The 20,526-nt window shown below is 31.6% G+C and overlaps 1 protein-coding gene across 2 annotated transcripts in view; it reads right to left on the bottom strand.

Moving 5' to 3' along the window:
* LOC143076764 (merlin-like) overlaps positions 1–20,526 on the bottom strand; it is a 28,366-nt gene that overhangs the window by 5,617 nt on the left and 2,223 nt on the right. The window contains exons 2-13 of one of the 2 annotated variants that reach the window (XM_076252628.1): positions 19,936–20,064; positions 14,095–14,301; positions 12,536–12,687; positions 10,478–10,553; positions 9,373–9,507; positions 9,001–9,075; positions 7,932–8,045; positions 7,095–7,217; positions 6,052–6,183; positions 3,736–3,821; positions 2,506–2,611; positions 1,412–1,459 (exon numbers count right to left, since the gene is read on the bottom strand). In XM_076252628.1, coding sequence (XP_076108743.1) covers positions 1,412–1,459; positions 2,506–2,611; positions 3,736–3,821; positions 6,052–6,183; positions 7,095–7,217; positions 7,932–8,045; positions 9,001–9,075; positions 9,373–9,507; positions 10,478–10,553; positions 12,536–12,687; positions 14,095–14,301; positions 19,936–20,064 — 1,383 coding nt within the window. The remainder of the gene's footprint in view (positions 1–1,411; positions 1,460–2,505; positions 2,612–3,735; positions 3,822–6,051; positions 6,184–7,094; positions 7,218–7,931; positions 8,046–9,000; positions 9,076–9,372; positions 9,508–10,477; positions 10,554–12,535; positions 12,688–14,094; positions 14,302–19,935; positions 20,065–20,526) is intronic. The other variant, XM_076252629.1, reaches the window with a different exon arrangement.

Raw genomic sequence — 20,526 nt, 5'->3', positions numbered from 1 at the left:
TATTAGGTATAGGATAAAGTTTATTTATAGAAAAATATAGCTAATTCCTATATTAGAAAAAACAAGAATGTGTCCTCAGTACACGAATGCCCCACTCGCACTATCATTTTCTATGTTCAGTGGACCGTGAAATTGGGGTAATATCTCTAATTTGGCATTAAAATTAGAAAGATCATATCATAGGGAACATGTGTACCAAGTTTGAAGTCGATTGGACTTCAACTTCATCAAAAACTACCTTGACCAAAAACTTTAACCTGAAGCGGGACAGACGGACGAACGGACGAACGGACGAACGAACGGACGAACGGACGCACAGACCAGAAAACATAATGCCCCTCTACTATCGTAGGTGGGGCATAAAAATTGATTTATATGTACCAATATAGCCCCCTTAAGCTGCATACAGATATATTGGTTAGATATCAAAAATTTGAGTTCTTATTATTGCAATTCTCAACCAGTCGCATAATTTGCAATATTAAAAACTTTGCAATAATTACTGAATTAACAGTATAGAAACATATTCAATAAGTGACTGAACAACACATCAATACAAAAATGCTGCATTATCAAGTATGTAGCACATGAGTTAATTATCAGTGCAGTTTGGTCACAAAATGAATAAATTTCAATAATTGATTTCATCAATATTTCATTGACCACAGTGGTATTTTTTTTTAATGTAAATTATATATTTTTCAACTCATTCCCAAGTTGTTTTGAATCAACAGCATTGCTCTTAGTTGATTGATGTCAGGGGAGTAAAATTATCAAATTTATTTCACATGCAAAATTATCAGATGATTTTTACTGTAAACATGGGGAAATCATGGCATTTCCTTACTATCAATGTAAAAATTCACTATAAAAAAAGGTTTGTTTAGAGTAGATTAGATACTATTGGCTGTTATGTGTTATATGTTATGTGTTGGTCAGTTTTATTGGAGAAATAACTTAATTAAGATAGGAGTCTAGTCACTTGCTACATGCCGGTATCCGCAGTGTTGACAGGTTTGTGATACAGATTTGAACTTGTTAGGCCCCCTCATATATTAGAGTATATTTACTTTACTGTATAAGATAGGATGAAATAAAGCATTTTTGAGTTAATATCAAACATGTTGACAGCTGAGGGATGGATGGACAGACGGGCAATGGTATACCATAATACGTCCTTTAAACGGGCATATAAAAAACATAAAATTGAACAATCTCAGAGGCGGATTTAGGGGGGGGGCATGGCCCCCCAATTTTGGGGAAAAAATTTGGTTGCTTATATAGGGAATCACTGAAGCGTGACTGGAGCGGGCCCCCTCTTATGCAGTCATTGGGCCCCACTTATGAAAATTTCTAGATCCGCCAGTGAATCTGCAGTGCTTTATACAAAACAAATGTCCTAAGTGCATACTTGAACCTGTGTATTATATAACGGAAGACAGAAATCAGTCCAGTATTGCTATAAATGTAAAGATATACATGTATAGTGTTGGAGAGAATTACACATATAAATATATATAGCAGGAAAGAATCACAGCAAACACATAGGCATACATAATTATTTCAGTATAAAACTGTTGCTAATTCTACAGTAGAATGTCGTTGTGTCGAAAACTCTGATAACTCAATGTATTTTTCAGTAAAGCTAAATTTCTAGTTTGGACAAAGTAGGTATTTTTCTCTGATAAATCAAACTTGTTTGATTCTGAATCTAAATCTTACTCAATAAATATTGAACATACTTTTACAATAACCTTGGTGTGTCAAAGTTCTAATTGCAAGAAAAATTTTAAGGAAAAGAAAAAAATTAAGACTGATAAGAAATATTTGAATAAGAATGAACATGTCATGTAAACTTTTTATTTGCCAAAATGCCAAAAAAATATGTTTGTAGATGACAGTTTACCTATGATAATTTTGGACCAAATTAAAAGACCTAAGTTTGGTCCCCATGACTTTGACTCATTGAGCCTGGACTGTGTATGAATATATTTATATAACTCTAAAAGTAGATCCAAATATTTCTTGTACATTTCTTTGTAATGTTATGTGTACAACAGACTATTTAGAGACTTTTTTAATGGCAAACTTGAAAGCAAGATCAATTTTAGTTCAAAGAAACTGCAGTATGGAAAAATATGTGAAAAAACAAATGAAGATTACACGCCATTGAAATCAAATTGTGATCTTATTTAAAAAAAAATATTGGTACATGTGTTTCCATACTTCATGTGCCTTCAAAGACTCAACTCTGCTTTTTGTCTTGTTGAATTTCAGAAAAAAAAGAAATCAAATTCTACAAAAATGCTAAATGGCTAAAAAAAATATATCTAATTTGAAACCACCATAAGTTCTCATTCAATTTTTATCATATTTATCTACATTAGTAGAAATTCTTGCAAAATGCAAGATAAAAAGCTAATTTTATTAAACCATAACCATGTTCTTTACAAAAACATGATTAGGAGGTGCTCCTAATTTTATGGAGAATCATAACAAACAAACCTGATAAACATTACTCCTGGTTATTTCCATCAGCCTCTCTTTGGCCATCTTTTCTGCCATCCTAGACTGTAATAAATCTACCTTTAATTGTTCAGCTTCTTTTGCTCTGAAAATAAATATACATTATAAATTATAAATATGATTATTTTTTTTAAATGCATAAAATTAATTAGCTCTTTTCCCTATTTGCAAACATAAATGTTTCCTTAAGCCAACTCAAATTTATTTTAAAACTTATCTTCTCAGACAATACAGCTTTCCCTTGTTTTAATGCATTTTGCTCTCGTTAATACCTTTTATTATCCCATCAACTCCTGAAGTTCCCTTGCTCAAGTGTGTGTAGATTACCAACAAAAAAAGTGTTGCACAAAAAAATGTCATCATAACAAGGGTGAACAAAACATCAATCTCTGAGCAGGACAAAATCCAAAATATAATATACACTTAAAACATAAAGAAGAGGATTAGGATGTTATTTCTGGTCTACACCATGCAATCTGCCATAAAATTATATTGGGTAGTAAATCTTGTATGAAGTATGCAAATAACTTCTTTTTGATCTTATGGTGACCTATAGTTGTTAATGTCTGCGTCATTTTGGTCTCTTGTGGACAGTTGTCTCATTGGCAATCATACCACATCTTCTTTTTTATAAATAACTTCTTTTTACAATATTGAATTTGATTATCTCCCCTTATGAATAAAGGATTACTTATGAATTAAGGATCAAGATTATATTCCTTTATCCACATAATTAGGTAATGTTGTGTGAATGTGAAGTTACTAAAAAGAAGTTTATATGAGTGCATTTTTCCCCCGCTGTGTTGAGAATCTATCAATGGGGTGTTTTCAGATCTTTGGTCATGTTGTTATCCCTTTGAAACATTCCCCTTTTCCATTCTCAAGTTTTCTAACAAAGCACATGGATAGACAGGGGCATTCCTATAAACTCTCAAAAAATGTTGTTTGCAGGGTGTTAATAAATACAATCAGTTTTATAAAAAAGAAGATGTGGTATAATTGCCAATGAGACAACTATCCACAAAAGACCAAAATGACAACTATAGGTCACTGTACGGCCTTCAACAATGAGCAAAGCCCATACCGCATAGTCCGCTATAATAGGCTCCGATAAGAAAAGGTAAAACAATTCAAACGAGAAAACTAACGGCCTTATTTATGTAAAAAAATGAAAGAAAAAATTTACTCATTTGAGTCAACGTCCAATACCTTCTTTCTGAGTCCTCTAACAGCTTTGTAGCAATCATCTCAGCCTCTCTGGCTCTATACTCCATTAACATTCTCTCTTCCTCTGTCTGAATATAGAGGACATAGAGGATTTATAATTACATGATGATTGGTTACTTTAACATATCAGATCAATAATATGTGTGATGCAACATGGAATATACTGCAGCATGAAAATCATTGAAGGGTGATTCTTTTTCAACATAAATTCTTCTAAAAAAAAATCCAGCTTTTCTATGTGCACTTTATACAATTAATGAATTTTCAGGACATAGAGAAAATCTGCTCCTGTAAATTCTTTTTTATCATTGTAAAAATTTCAACCAAAATAGGTATGGCAAAAACTTTTAAAAAACATGCATTTTAAATCTTGATAGCACTATTTGTATGCAGCATGTAGGGGGTCTAGTTGGGGGGTTCCGATCCCGAATCCCGCTAACTGTTTTGTCAGATTCCTGTATCCCGATTACACTATGTACGTAAACAATTCTCATTTTTTTGTCATTTCCTGGATCCCGCTAGACCTCATTTCCCGTTTTCACGACACAATAATTTGACTTTCAAGTGTCTCGCTTACAAAAAATCCGCAATCCCACGTCACGCTTAGACCCCAATGAGACCCACCATGTATTGAAATCAAAATAATTTTCTCATTTTTGATAATTCAATGAAAAAATAAATGTGCACAAAAAATTCTAAATCTACATTATTAAAATACACAACTTAGGCCGTTTTTATTAAATAAGTTGGTTTACGGATCCGCCGACCCGAATTTTCGCTAATTCAAATAAAAATAAACGCACATTTGCCCTTAAAAATTATTTCCGCCGACCTCATATTTATCGATTTACTAAGAAAATTTTAAACGGTATTTTTGTGTTTACGTTTCGTAATTCTGGTTCCTATTACTGCATTAAAAAATCGTGAACCAGTGCACCGGAAACGTGACTGGTTAGCTGTTCACGTGTTTGCGCATCCTTAAACCCTGACTTCCGTTTAGGAACCAGACGATATCAGGGCATGGTTTGTTTACTATGAATGAACCAGTGTACATCCATCTGGATGTGGACGTCCTAAACAATTCAATATTATCAGACAAAAAATTTGTGAAATGCCTTCGTCAATCATGTTTGGACCAAGGAAACATTCCAAATACCAGAAATGCCCTCAAAGTCGGGCAAAAAAGAAAAAAATAACAATTTACATTTGTTTTTAATAATTAAAAACATATATACTGCTTTCATCAATTGCATATTTCACTTAATACAAATCTTTGTCTGTCAGATATATGTTTATAGGGTTGATACATATAAAAAAGATGTGGTGTGTTTGCCAATGAGATGATTTTTCATAAAGAGACCAAATGACACAGAAATTAATAACTATAGATCACTGTACAGCCTTCTTCAATGAGCAAAGCCCATACCGCATAAGCTATAAAAGGCCCCAAAATGACAAATGTAAAACAATTTACGTGAGAAAACAAACAGCCTAATTAAATGTAAAAAAATGTACTAAAAAAAATTAACAAATATGTAACACACCAACAAACAATATTAAACCACTGAATTACAGGCTCCTGACAGTAAATTTCTGTGTATACTTTTAAATACTGTCTGATATGCTCTGTCCTTATAGGTGTTGACATGCAATATGCTCTTAGATTTGCCTTTATCTTTTAATATTGACTTGTTCTATGTGATTTGTTTTTGTTGTCGCATTTATTAATTCCACAAAACCTACAAAAGATGCTGAATAAAAGGTATTATCAAAAGGCTTTTCAAGTTTTACAGAACTATAAATAAGTCTTTTCAATCAAGTTTAAATTAATTTTTTTTTCCTCCTACCCTATTTTTTTGTGGCTGATATCCGTAAACCAAGTAAAAAAACAAAAACTGGAAAGATCTAGTTTAAATTTATTTTTTTCCCCTCCTCCTACCCGAAGTTTTTTGGGCTGATGTCCGTAAACTAACTTATTAAATAAAAACGGCCTTACATGTAATTGTTTTATTGTCCTGAACATGCATGAAATATTTGCCACTGGATGTTAAGCAACCAACAATCAATCAATCAATGTAATTGTTTTAAAACTTTATTTCAATTCTCTCCAAAAGAAATATAGAATATGGGTAAAAATTTTCAGAAAATAAATAGGTCATTAGATTTACGGATGAGAATTTTTCATCAAGGAGCCGCATGTAAGACCAGTGCGGAGTACCGCGGGTCTCTCGACCATCAAGGCTGGCAAACTTTACCCTCGGTACTACCTTGGATACCCTTTACATAATGTTTTGTTACCTTAACAGCAGACATTTTAAATCTTTGTATTTCAGCCTCAGTTTCACAAGTTTTCTGATTTAACAGGTTTGCCTCTGCTTCTGCCAAATCAGCTTTTTCTGCCAATAATTCTGTTGTTTCCTGGGATCTTTTCTGAAATTAACGACATTGTGTCAAAATATGCATATTCATTATAGGAATAATTCCTAAGTATGAGAAATTAATTGGATGAATACTGTGGATTGATTTTTATTCTACATTAGAAACTTATTTTTGTTGTTTAATAGTTTTGCAAAAACATAAATCAAATATCCACTAAAATACAATGTTTCCCCAATCCACGAAAAATTGGTATCCATGAAAATAAACAAATCCACAGTAAACAAAGTGTATTTCAAACTGAAAACCAAATATCAAACATGCAGGTGATTCAGATTGACAGTTGTATATTTTATAAAGTAAACATTCATATTTTTTTCAAGCTGAGTTAAGGATCTAAAATAAAGCAATCTTTAGTTTTTAAATTTAGTTCTTTAGCATGTCTGCATCAAAGAGGATTAAAGGTCGCTAATTGGGAGGACCATTCAGCAATACATTTGTGCGATTTATGTTTCATGATGGTCAGCTCTGGTTGATGTTTGATGGGTTTGAGCAAATGAAGTGATCCCCTTATCTTTTGTTTATTTTTTTTCACAAATACAGTATTACCTGCATATGGAGGTAACCTTAAGACCAGAGAAAACTAACCTTATAAGATGGATGACCTTTGAATTGAGGTTCTAAATGCATGATTACTACAGTGGGACAAGATTACAGTGACCTTAACAGACAGGTATTTGTTTTATAGAGGTAACCTTTATAGTAGGTTTAACTATACAAAGAATAGATCCTCTTTCAGAAATTTTTGTGAAACTTCATAAAAAATATATTCAATGTTTCTTAAATACGTAATCCCAGTAATTGTGTAAAACTTTGACCAAGATTTCACTGTAAACACAAGTGACAAATCAAACCATGCCTAACATTTCACTATAAAAACAATTGACCAATCAAATAATGCGTACCAATTCTTCTTGTGCCTTCCTCACATCATCTTGTAACAGTAAGTACTTTCTTTCCATATCTTCTTTCTCTCTTATAGCTTCCTCTTTCAACTGCTTTTCTTTTGCTAATCTTGCACGGTCTTGCTACAAAATATAAATTTTAAATTGAATTCATATCACGTTTTGTAATACAGGTATTTAAAATCTTTTATTTGTAGATGTTTTTACTGTGGATATGAATATTTTGAAAAAGATATTCTCTCTGCATTATACAACAAAACAAGAATAATTAGTAATACATTCAAACCCTAATGTGTTGAAAAGTCAGACACTCTAAAAAGCTTTATTTTTATAGAGTTTAAATTTTACAATTAAATGGAAAAAGTCTTAATTTTGCCTGTTTTTGATATAAGTTAATGCAAGTTAATTTTTTCACAATTTCTTTAAAATTATATAATTATCAAAAATATATTCCTCACAAAAATATCCCACTTTATATTCTATTCCTATGAATTAATTTTGAGGATAATAACTGACCCAACATATAAGTGATTTACTTGTTGTGACTGTCAATTTAAAAAAAAACTTTTAAAGTGATGAAATTGATCAGAATGATTTTCGTCATTTCAAAAGGCTTTATACATGTTCTATAATAATCAGAATGGAATATTAAATGTTTGTTGGTCATAACACCAATGGCTCATCAGAAGAAAAATGTCCATATTAGATCAGCTCATCCACGTTAACTGTACATGATAAAATCTGTTTGAGCATTATATGGAGGTTCAACTGTACAATACAAATTTTATTTCAGTTTATCAATGTTCAACTGTACATGAACAATAGGGTAAACATTACCTGTCTCCTGACTTTTTCTTCTCTTGCATGAGTTTTCATCTGTTGTATCTCCATTGAATCAGGTCTCCTCCTTCTCATGAATAATTCATGATTGCCTACACACAATTCTAATACCTAAAATAAATTTTAAAAAAAATGTAATTTTATACATATAATTCATGTTTGCCTACATACACTTCTAATAACGAAAATAAACTTATGTATTTACATAAAAAAATCAGGATCGCCTACACACAATTCTAAGACATTGTACCTAAAGTAAATATAAAACCAGCAGTCCGTGAGTATTGCACAGTGATAAATAGTTCCCTACCGGTTAAAATATCATTGTAATGGAACAAAATTCCAACTGGAAACACCATTTTCAATCTTTCATAAACCACAACTCCTGAACGGTGAAGGTGAAAATCTTCACTATCAAAATTGACCTCCATTTTGTCATCAGTAACAATATTTACAAATTTTAAAAGCTTTTGCTGAACAGTTCATGAGTAAATGCATGGACATTGTTTGGCACACCGTACATCCCCAAATCAATATTTTTTTTCTTCAGAAATCCAATTAATGATGTACTTCTTTATTTTGACGTTTAATAACTGCAATCTTGCGTTATTCCTTACTTAGCTTCATTACATAATAAAATTTATTATTCATGATGACATGAGGTCCCACAATTAAGTGCACAGGTAAATTAAATAAAAACTTGATAAAAAATCGTGTTTTCATAATCCTAGCTAGAAAATGTAATTATAAGTATTGAATGCTTCTTTTTGTAACTTCATAGGGTTGTAAAAGCATTGACTGTGCACACCTTTTTAGAATGAATACAAAATATACTTTGGTCAACGCTTTTACACCCCAATGAATTTACAAAAAGAAGTATACAATTCTTAAATAAAGACCCTTTCATCATCATACATTTTTCCTGACTACCCATAAACACATTTGTGATGTTGAAACCTATTTAATAAACCACGCATTTGAACTATCCAATATCAGTCATAAATACATGTACCAAGTTTACTACCTCTATTCCATATTATAACAGTATACTATTAAAAATACTTACAAGTTTATTGATCCGTAGCTTAGGAGCAGTAAATACAAAATCACTTGTTTTCTTATCTAATGGTTTGATTGTAAACTGAAAAGAATGTTAAAAATACATTAGACATCTAGGGTGTAAGATAAACTCTCCATAAAGTTGTGGCTATAAAGTGCAGGCAGACAAACAAAAGTGGATAAACAGACTGGGTCATTTACTCTATGGTCAAACAGTTTAGTAAGGATGATCAGTAGTTGTCGTTTGTTGATGTGGTACATAAGTGTTTCTTGTTATTTATATACTACATGGATTCATTTTTTTCATGGGTATCAATTTCGTGGATTGTGAAAAATTTCGAGGATATTTGATTTCCTGGTTTTGCTACCCTTTACTAACCTTTTTGTCTTTAAATGATATATTCTTTACTTCACTCCACGGGAACGTTATTTTAGGAGTTAATTTATTATCACGCTCATAAACGTTCAATCCACTAGCATCAACACCTAACCACAAGTCTGTATTACGTTTATTCTGAAATATAAAGAGTTCAGTTCTGACACATGTCCTAAATCTTGAATTTCATTGGTGGTTGTCTTTTTTGGATCTTAATGTATATTTTCATTTTGAGAAGTTCAACGAGTCTCTGTAAAATTGATTCACAACTTTATCAAACTTTATACGTTTACGGCATGACATATTGGTGGGTACATATCTATTGTTGAAGACTGTATGTTAACCTCTTAGATGTCTTTTGGTTTTATTGTGTCATTGGGTTGCTGTCTCATTGATTTACTCCCCAAATCTCCATCATTCAATGGAAATACATTAACTCCTGAATACCATGTTGCAATTAATGAAATTTTAATATTGAGTTTCTGAATTCTAAGAAAGTACTACTATTTGTAGGGAATAAGTTTTTATGAAATTTCTAATGATAGAAAAAAAACATACCCCTGAATAAAATATTTCCACTGATTTGTGATTAATTAACTCTGAAACACTATTCAAAGACAAAAATCCACATAAAACAAAACCTCGAATCTATAAAAGAATTTTGGCTGAAAATGACTTTTTTATTGTACTTTTTTTCTTCATGATGGAAGGAGATTGGTTGAGAGTTGAGACCTCACAAAATAAAATTTTAACAATGATGTTTATTATGATTGTTCCAAGTCAGAAATCTCAAATAATAGATATGGTATGTTTATCAGTGACATCTATCTAAAAGAGTCAAAATACAGTCAAATTAAGCAACTATAAGTCATAGCCTTCAACAATGAAAAAACCCCATAACTTTAAGCTAAAAATAACCCTAATATGATTGTATTTGCTATGGTTACACAGCTATATTGCAACTAGACCTCGACAAAGTTGTTGTTATGATTACACAGCTATATTGCAACATGCTGACACCTAGGCAGTATATTTTCTAATAGCTTTTAATTGTTCTTGAACTACTCAATTCAAACTATACCATGTAATGTGTATTTGTTTAGCTTACTTTTATTTGGAAATAATTAACACCATACATTTCTAAGTCTTGAGCAATCTTTAAATATTCCATCTCAGCTTCATCTCTGAAAACAGATTCAAAATATATTATACACGTGACATTTCTTTTTATCCATTATCATTGACCCAGCAGTAAACATTTTAATAAAATTTGATCAGGTTTATTAAAGCCTTTCATCAATATCTATTGCGTAAGTAGCAGAACCTGATAAAATTTGGGGAAAATCATTTACCAAACGATTTTTTGTTTGTTTTAATAAGCATTGTGTATAAGTTTCATTTATCGTTTGGTTGAGGTAAACTACAGTTAGATGTAAAGTTGCAAAACTCTAGAATTGTAAAAGTGGCACTACCCAAAATCAAACTTGATCTTTGCTTTATGGTAATAAGCATAGTGGATAAGTTTCATAACATTTAGTTGAGACAAACTAAATTTAGAGAGTGGAAACAAAAAAATCCAGCTATATCGTTTGTAAGGCCACGGTTTTTTAATTTGTTGGTTTACGGATTTTCTCCATGAAAAAGTCGGGTCGGTCGGTCGGGAAAAAAATAAAATAATATCTTTCAAGACAGAAGACTGATATGCAAAATAAATATATATTTCACCTTTCTAATAATATGTTTGTTATCCTATTTTGTCATCATTTCTTAAATTTTAGTTTAATGAAAAATTATTGCTCAGTTGTAATAAAAATTGCATGACATTGCCTAATAATTTCCCGTAAAAAGGGGGTGCACGGACAAAGACGTAATTAAATTTCATAAAGGAAGACAAATTCACATAGCTCTTAATCAATTCCAGAAAACTTGGTGAATAATGATCTTCAAGAACGAAAACTGATAAAGAAATAAATGTAAAAGCGTGGTAAGAAAATAATTTTCAACACACGCGTCAAAAACGTAATAGACTCGTCCACTGGAAAAAACGAGAATATCGGGTTAATCTGTTGTCACGAATTCCCGTTTTTATCCAAATGGACGAAATTTTTTTATTATCTATGAAACAAGAAAATTTTAAATGATCTGTTAATATTCAGTACTTTAACTTGATGTCCTGAACTTCCACCAGTGTCCACATTTGGACAAGTCTATTTCTATGAGAAGATGCATCTTACGGACTGTTGACAAATAAGAGAAACGAACTTATTGTGTAATTGGTTTTAAACACGGGTTTCGTTCCACAAAAATATTTGTCCAAACGACATGTCAAGGTCATAATTAATTGATTTATCTATTTTTAGAAACGTAAACTGGAAGTTTCATTTTTTCACAACAGAAAGTGTTATCAATTATGTTAGTGATTAATGCATTTCATTTTATAAAAAAAAGGATAATTTATTTATTTTTCAGGGATAGTGCATTTGTTAGGGTCGGCGGGAATGAAAAAGCATGAAAAGTCAATTTTATTTTTATTCTGGAAATAGGCAAAATCAGGTCGGCGGATCCGTAAACCAACAAATTAAAAAATCCTGGCCTAAAGGGGTATAATTCTAGAATGGTAAAAGTGACACAACTAAATTTCAAACTTGATCTATGTTTTGTGGTTACAGTTAGAGAACAGAAAACCAATGTAGGGATGTATATACGTACAAGGGTTAAACTTAATGCCCCTTTTGCTGCAACAGGGCATAAATATGTCTGCTGTTAAAATTTGAACATAAAATTTTTCATAAACTAGAGACTTATTCAACAGAAAATGGTTTACAGCTTTATGTGTGCAATTAAAATTGTTTACTACATCACAATCAATATATCATTCCTTTCAAGCCCATAATTTATGTTATAAATTGCTTTTTTGTGTATTTTTCCTTTGATCTTTTTTTTCAGAGAATTTTTGATATCACACTACTTACTCGTCTTCAGATAGAAAATTAATGATTGAAAAAAACTAATGGTGCATGGTTGTCTATGTAAATATCAAAGACTTCAATAATCCTTGATAGTCTGTTGATTAGCATCCATGTCCTGTACAGTTTTCTTGCAAATTATTGAGGGCACTGTCAAATAAAAGAGCCTATCGTCAGCAGTGATATGACCTAAAACTCACCTTGACATCCCCCTATGATCAGCATACCATTCTTTTATTCTTTCTTCCCACATCTCAGCTGTCATATGATACTGGTCTATCACTCGCTGGGGTAACAGATCTTCACTCGCCAAGATACCAGGTTTATATGAACTTGGATCATAATCCCCATACTGAAAATATAATATGATTCATACAGAAATTTCAAATGATATATTTAACATGGAATGCACGATAAAATTCTTTAAACAAATACCTGTTTGAACTGATTTTACAGGTTGCAGACGTTTGAACGTGCCCTGATTTTACATGACTATATTGTTATATTTACAGCGTCATAATATGTAGGATATACTATATGTTTATTTTCTTTGGTTACATCTTCTGACATCAGACTCGGATTTCTCTTGAACTGAATTTTAATGTGCGTATTGTTATGCGTTTACTTTACTACATTGGTTAGAGGTATAGGGGGAGGGTTGAGATCTCACAAACATGTTTAACCCCGCCGCATTTTTGCGCCTGTCCCAAGTCAGGAGCCTCTGGCCTTTGTTAGTCTTGTATTATTTTAATTTTAGTTTCTTGTGTACAATTTGGAAATTAGTATGGCGTTCATTATCACTGGACTAGTATATATTTGTTTAGGGGCCAGCTGAAGGACGCCTCCGGGTGCGGGAATTTCTCGCTACATTGAAGACCTGTTGGTGACCCTCTGCTGTTGTTTTTTATTTGGTCGGGTTGTTGTCTCTTTGACACATTCCCCATTTCCATTCTCAATTTTATTTTATAATATTTAATGTCAAATAGCAGGTAGAATGATAGGCCTGGTTAAGACTACACTGTATAAAAGTTTTTTTCTTTATCCACAGTCTTTTAAGGTGTACCAAATACCTTAACTAAAAAGTTGGCACGTTTAAATTTCATAAAACTTTGTCAAAATACATACTTTGAAACATTGAACTTATTAGACAAAATTATAAAAAAAATTGAAAAACATGAAGCACACACTTTTCATTTCATTGGAAATATAGCAGTTTGACAAACACTACTTTCGATAAAAAAAATTTTAGAAGCTTAATATATCATTAACAATAGAAAGTGATTTGAACGCTTAGCTGATTTTTCCAGAGTTATCTCCCTGTAGTGTTATGTACCACCTAAAACTTTTTAAAATGAAATGTTCTGAATATAAATCAACTTTGACAAATTTGAATATTATTTCACAGCGTCAAAGACAAAACTCTATGGAAAGACATTACAAACATCACTTTATTATAAGACTTCTCTAGGGTCAGTGACCATAAAAGCCCAAGTTTATAAAGCCACTGTATTTTGACTGGTCAAATAGCACAATAACATTACTAAATGCTTGTAAGCAGACTACTGCATTGTACTGGGAATTCATTTATTATCGAGGGTACCAATTTTCCACAATTGTGGAAACTTTGTATTTTCTTTGATATGTTATTTCGTGGTTCTGACAAAGTCGAACATTTCAATTAGTGGTTCACCTGAAAAATGGTATCCAACTTATTATGAATCCACAGTATATTTTTCAAACAATGAGCCATTAATCAAACCTTAGCTTGTACAGCATAAGATGCCAGCAGTACAGAAGCCTCTGGAGGACAATATATGTCCATGTTCAGTATTGATTGTTTAACTTGGAGGAAGAATAAATGTTGAGTAATCTCTTGTATCAATTCCTCAGAGGCATCTTCAGCATAGAATTTCGCCAGGAATAAAAACTGTACTGGATATTCTTTTGGTATGTCTTGGTCTAGCACCTGAAGTGAAAGAACGCATGATATTATTATTTTACATTCCTTAACTGGACTGTTATTTTGTCAAATGGTAAGACCCAAATAAACTAATATGTATGTTTCCTATTACATCTTTGAAACAAAAATGTGTCCATAATACACGGATGCTCCACTCGCACTATCATTTCCATGTTCAGTGGACTGTGAAATTGGGGTCAAAAGTCTAATTTGGCACTAAAATTAGAAAGATTATATCATAAGCAACAAGTGTACTAAGTTTCAAGTTGATTGGACATTAGCTTCATCAAAAACTACCTTGACCAAAAACTTTCACCTGAAGCGGGACGAACGGATGACCAGACGGACGGACTCACAGACCAGAAAACATAATGCCCCTCTACTATCGTAGGTGGGGCATAAAAAAACATAATGCCCCTCCACTATTGTAGGTCGGGCATAAAAAATTCCCAAAAAGCTTTAAAGGGAAACTTCGCAAAAAAATCAAAAATTGATATTATGTCCTTTCTGTATAAAAAGGCTCAAATTTATAGATATTAAAGTTTTATTCCGCTAGATAAGAGATCAACATCGATTTTAAAATTTGAGTATCAATTTTCTACGCTCCGCCATCTTGTCATCTTCTACGATTATAATCACGATATGTCTATAAAACACAAAGGACCAAAACTACAGTAACCGATGTAGTCGTAATTGCGTGTCGATATCTTGTCAATCGTACGATTGTTTTATCTGACTAACTATAAACTTGATACGGAAAATGTTCTTATTTTTTTTTAAATGACCATTATTATATATCTGTTATTTTTAAACTGTTAATATTGGAATTAGTTAAAGAGTCACAGTTCAAATAATAAATAAGTGTTCCGTGAAAATTGTTTTCAAAAATCTAATTCGTTCATAATTCTTTAAAGTAATAAACTTTATTCAAATAAATTCGGATCTTTCCTCATCTGATCACCAGCATGGCTAAAGGTATTACTCCCAAAGGTATTGTGAGGGGTGTGAGGACTCAGGTGACACGTCCGGGTATTCAAGCGATTTCCTGTCGGGCTTGCAAGTTCATGCATCGTTTCACTTCTGTAGCATGTGTAGGTATTGATCAGTGTACACGGCAGACTTATAACTTTCCATTTTGAACTATCAGGTGTATAATACACATCTCTGTCTTGTGTGTCCGAAAGTGATATGATGCCAATAATTTAACTCGTACGCTTGTTTATAAATAACATTTCTGGTGTAAAGAATATTATTTATGAAAATATAAAAAATACCACAAAAAAAAAAAAAGATTTGAAGAAATAAAAATCTATATACATATTTTTTCCGAGGGTTAATTTGGGAAAATGTAATTTGTCAATTATAGTAAAGGACAGACTGGTACATACCAAAAATATTGATTTAAAAAATGTACGCACTTGTCGATGTTGGCTTATACGCCTGGATAGAAAGTTACGGAACTATAGTGCAATTTAAAATATATACATGTATCAGACTATATTGTATACCAAAAGAAGAAGAAGAAGAAGAAGAGAACCAGTTTGATTTAAATACAGGTCGATATATATCTTGCTTTGGTTCATCGAAGTTATGAACATAGTAAAATCCCAGTTTTATGTATCAATTAGATTGTTCTCGAATAAAGGAAGAAATTCGTCATCATCACAATTGTTCCGACATTCATGTAAAATATATGCAAATGGACGTACACTAATAATCCCAAAGGGGTGTGAGTATTTTCTAGGAAAACTATTGAGTATTAAAGTTTCAAATCAATTTCGGGATTTATTTTCTTTCTTGCCGTGATATGATAGCAATTTAAAGAATAAACTGCTTGTTCGCTTTAGCGGTATCAGAGACATGTATATATGTCTCTGGCGGTATTCTTGCCAGTTGAACAGCCTTATAAGTTACATTCAAAAATAGGGAAAGATGACATAAAATTCGCTGTCTTTTGTTTTTGAACATCGTTGGTCAAATAGATAGAGTATTATACGTTGTGAGACGAGGACTATTTCAACAAATACTATAAATACAAGTGGAAGTTTTCGTTTTTTGCAATTTGAGAGTAAATGATGTATCAAACGTTCAAGAATACGCATGTAAAATGTGTCACTGGATATAAAAAAAAATCAATCTCAAAACCTACTTCCGTATGGAACTTCCCCTTTCAGTGACCTGCAAATTTAACAGATGATACACTTTATAAGATTTGCATGTCCAACAACGACCCACTACTCTACATGTGTTACTGACAGCCTAAGATAGTAATTCTTCTGTTAGGTCAATTCTCTTTCGAACAATACCAGAAAACATGGAAAATAAGTTCTTTAAATTTTGACTCTGGAATTAACACCATTTTTTCGTGCGACAAACTTTATTTCTGGCGATGAGCAGACATGGACGGAAAACAATAAACAGATAGGTTTAATATTTGTTCATTCATTTAACATGTATAATATGAATTCGATTGTACTTAAAAAAAACTTATATAGTTAGTTTCAAGAACAACCGGGTTCAGACAAACTGTTATGAAATCGATGCTGTTACTTATGCATTCACCCAATTCAATATTACGATCAAAGAGAGTAAATTAGTGGCAACATAGACATTCCGTTAATAACGGCATAAGTATGCAGTTAGTACACGAACACCAATCTGTGTTTTAAAAACTAGCGATGGTTGCTAAGGATATCTTGATTTCGGGAACTTTCTGCAGCTTCCATTTTATGGAGCTCTTCTTCGGTATACCCTGGCTCTAGTGCGTACCCAATATGACCATACTCGTCAAAATCTGACTCTTTTGACTGACTGGAACCACTGTTATAGTACTATCATTCTCCGAACAAGATATTTTTATTTATGATTTTATGATAAATTTTTGGACCATATATAAACTGTTCTATAAAAACAAGCACGCAAAAATCATAAGATAGAAATATAAGAAATATGTGAGTAAAGTTAATTGAATCATTTAAGTTAATATCCTTTGGGCTCGAATGTAGTTAACTAATAAATGTGTTTTATAGGATAGCTCAAATCCTCATCCAAATAATATAATCTAGTATATGTAATAAAACCCTTCCTACTACACCGAGTTTTAATGCCAAGCGGTAGACATATTTTAGGTACCAATTAAGTAATTGAATGAGTAATAGATAACAATAATTAATCATGAATGTGCAAAGATTTAAAAACAAAAGTATTTTTCTTTGTTCGTACATATTATACTCCGCTTCGGTAGATTTATCTACTTATCTTCAGATAGTTTCAGATATACATTAATACATGGCTTTCAAAAGTCTAAATGTAAGTGTTCTCGTACATTTTTTGCCTAATAAAGAAAATCAAAATGCTTTGGTAAAGCTATTTCTAATTCCCCCTTTTTAATGAGACATACATCAAGGACAAGAGGTGTATATCATTTCATTCTGACACATGAATTAAGTTTCCCGTCTTAACCGAAAATTGTTTAAATTTTATTACTTAGTAAATTAATTTATTTGAATTGAAATAAATGATACAGTAAATATAATTAAATAATTCCACGGCGATCTATTTTTATTTGTAACAAACTTGAAACTTGAATTAGTATTATAGATGTGTATATTGAATGCTCCCTTGTTTTATAATCCACTGATCCGAATAGACAGTCACACCTGGCAAGGTGTGCCCTAGAGGCGTGGTTAAATACCGAAGTGCAAATAACAATTTACCTTTCAACAAGCCATCTAAGAGTATTCAATTTGCCACAGAACCGTGAATACACACATCGTATAAATCTAGTCAAAGCAGAGATAGTAAAAGGTCAATAAGAGTACACCAACATATTGTCTTTACAGATTATTGTACTTTAATTTGTTCACCTCATATATCAGTACGAAAATGCATTAATTAATAATTACATTAGATGTATGTTTCATTACAATACGTTATTCTGATTGGCTAATTAAGCAGTTGTATCACTCAATAAAACTTCTCATTCATGATGACACGAGGTCCCACAATAAAGTGCACAGGTAAATGAAATAAAACTTGATAAAAGGCGTGTTTTCATGATCCTATAGGTAAAAATGTAATTATAAGTATTGAATGCTTTTTTTTGTAATTTTATAGGGTTGTAAAAGCGTTGACCGTGCGCACATTTTAAGTATGAAGCGCTTCCGCGCTTCATACAATATGTACTTCGGTCAACGCTTTTACACCCCAATAAATTTACAAAAAAGAGCATTCAATTCTTAAATAAATTTATAACTTTTTTGGTTGTCTACAAAAATAATTCGAATATATACGTTTAACATAGAAAATTTATCTCATGAATGTGTACAATTGCACGTCTGTGCGTCTTATCTTCTTATTATCGGATGTTTATTAGATAAACCATAAGTCATCGGCGCGCTTACGATTACGTTTAAATATCATTAAAAACCAAGACTTTTACTGATTGTATTTTAAATCCCAGCATGCAAAAACCAGGAGAAAACGTCACGACCTACAGGAAGTAGTTAAAAAAATTTCATTAATTGTTGAATTTCTCCTTTATTACTGGACATATAGCGATAAAACTTTGTGAATATATATATTTTGTCATAATGAACATATTTAAACCATAAGTAAAAAATCGCGAATTTTCCCTTTAAGGTAGGCTATTTCTAAGCTTAGGTATGGAAAACAGAACACATATTTTTTATTTGACCTACTGAAACCACTTATTTCTTAGGTTTATTACTTTCAACAATTTATGTTTAAATTTTTTTATTGATAAAATCTTTGCTTTCACATGTACATTTATCTAGAAATATACTGTAAATTCAGAATTTTTTGCCAAAGTTTTTTATTAATGCAAATAATGTCATTACTAGTTGATTTAATACTGCAATAATTAGAAGTTACTTGTATTCTGATATCAGATATATATATATCTGTAAGCAGAATTTCCTAAAATTGCAAAAACTTACATTTTTGTTCACTTTTCAAAAGTTGCAATAATAAATGGGTGCAAGAATTTCAGAATTTAAAGTAATCTAGCTTCATTGCAGCACAAACTAGATGTTGCAGCTAGAACACAGTAATTATATGATAATATGGCTGTTCTAATTAATCGTAGAATAATATTAAACTTCTGCACTTCTTGTCTATAATCTTCATCATGTTCATCTTTTCATCATGTTAATGTTTTTGTGTCAATACACAATATACTGCTATTCTAATAGTGATAGTGTGTATACCAAGTGGCTGATTGTTTCAGTTAAAAATATATCTTGTTGGTCAAATTTTTGTATTGAGTAAATTAGCTTGATGATACAGAGCATAAAATTTGAAAAAAAAACAACTAGATATCATTGAGATAGAAGCCATCTCTGTGGGCCCGCTGTGAATAATGTGTGTCTTTATCACTAAACATGGGGTTGTCAACTGAAACCGATGATATTCACCTTGATCTTTGACCTACAAAGTTGTACATAAATTATGACACACCCTCTGGTGTTGTATAATATACATGTCAAGTATAAAATCTGAAATCATAACAGTTGTCTAGACATAGAGCGGACACAATTTGTTATGGACAGACAGACGTACAGAATGATCACTATAAGGCGTTCGCCATTCGGCAGGGCCCTAATTAAAATTCATGAATACCTTTTTATCAAATTTGAGCCATGCTATATATCCTTTCGTGTCAACATACTGCAGACCAAAGTACCATGTTTCTCTCAGACCAATTGTTCTACACACCAATTCAAATAAATCTTTACCTGTTGCCTTGTGCTAAAAGTAGAATAAAACTTTAGTTACTAAAATATCTAATATGTACTTACACATTGATTAAAAGTTGATTTTATATTACTTTAAGGTATCTTTTTTTTCATATTTTTTCAATGCTTGTTTGGTTTTTTTAATTCTGAAATAAAGAAGAATCTTTGTTTCCTATTTATTATTGATTTTCCTTTTTTGAACGTTGATGATCCGATCTGAGTCCACTACTAAACTTCTTAAAGTATGCATATTTCGCAACTCATTTGTCATGTTTGTTATGCATATCTGCCAACTTTTTAAAATGTCCAAGTGGGTTTTATGTTCAAAATGGCTCATTTACTCCTACAAAACCTTCAAGGGGGCCTTCAAATATATAGAGAAGTAACAAATCAAGATATTTTATCTTGAAATTGTAGATATTTTAAGTTTAATATGTATTAATAGAAATACAGGTGACATATTTTTTTAAACATC

Source organism: Mytilus galloprovincialis, chromosome 5 (assembly GCF_965363235.1).
Source record: "Mytilus galloprovincialis chromosome 5, xbMytGall1.hap1.1, whole genome shotgun sequence".
NCBI lineage: Eukaryota > Metazoa > Mollusca > Bivalvia > Mytilida > Mytilidae > Mytilus > Mytilus galloprovincialis.
Note: the sequence above shows the minus strand (reverse complement) of the source record. Positions and strands in the feature narration are given on the sequence as shown.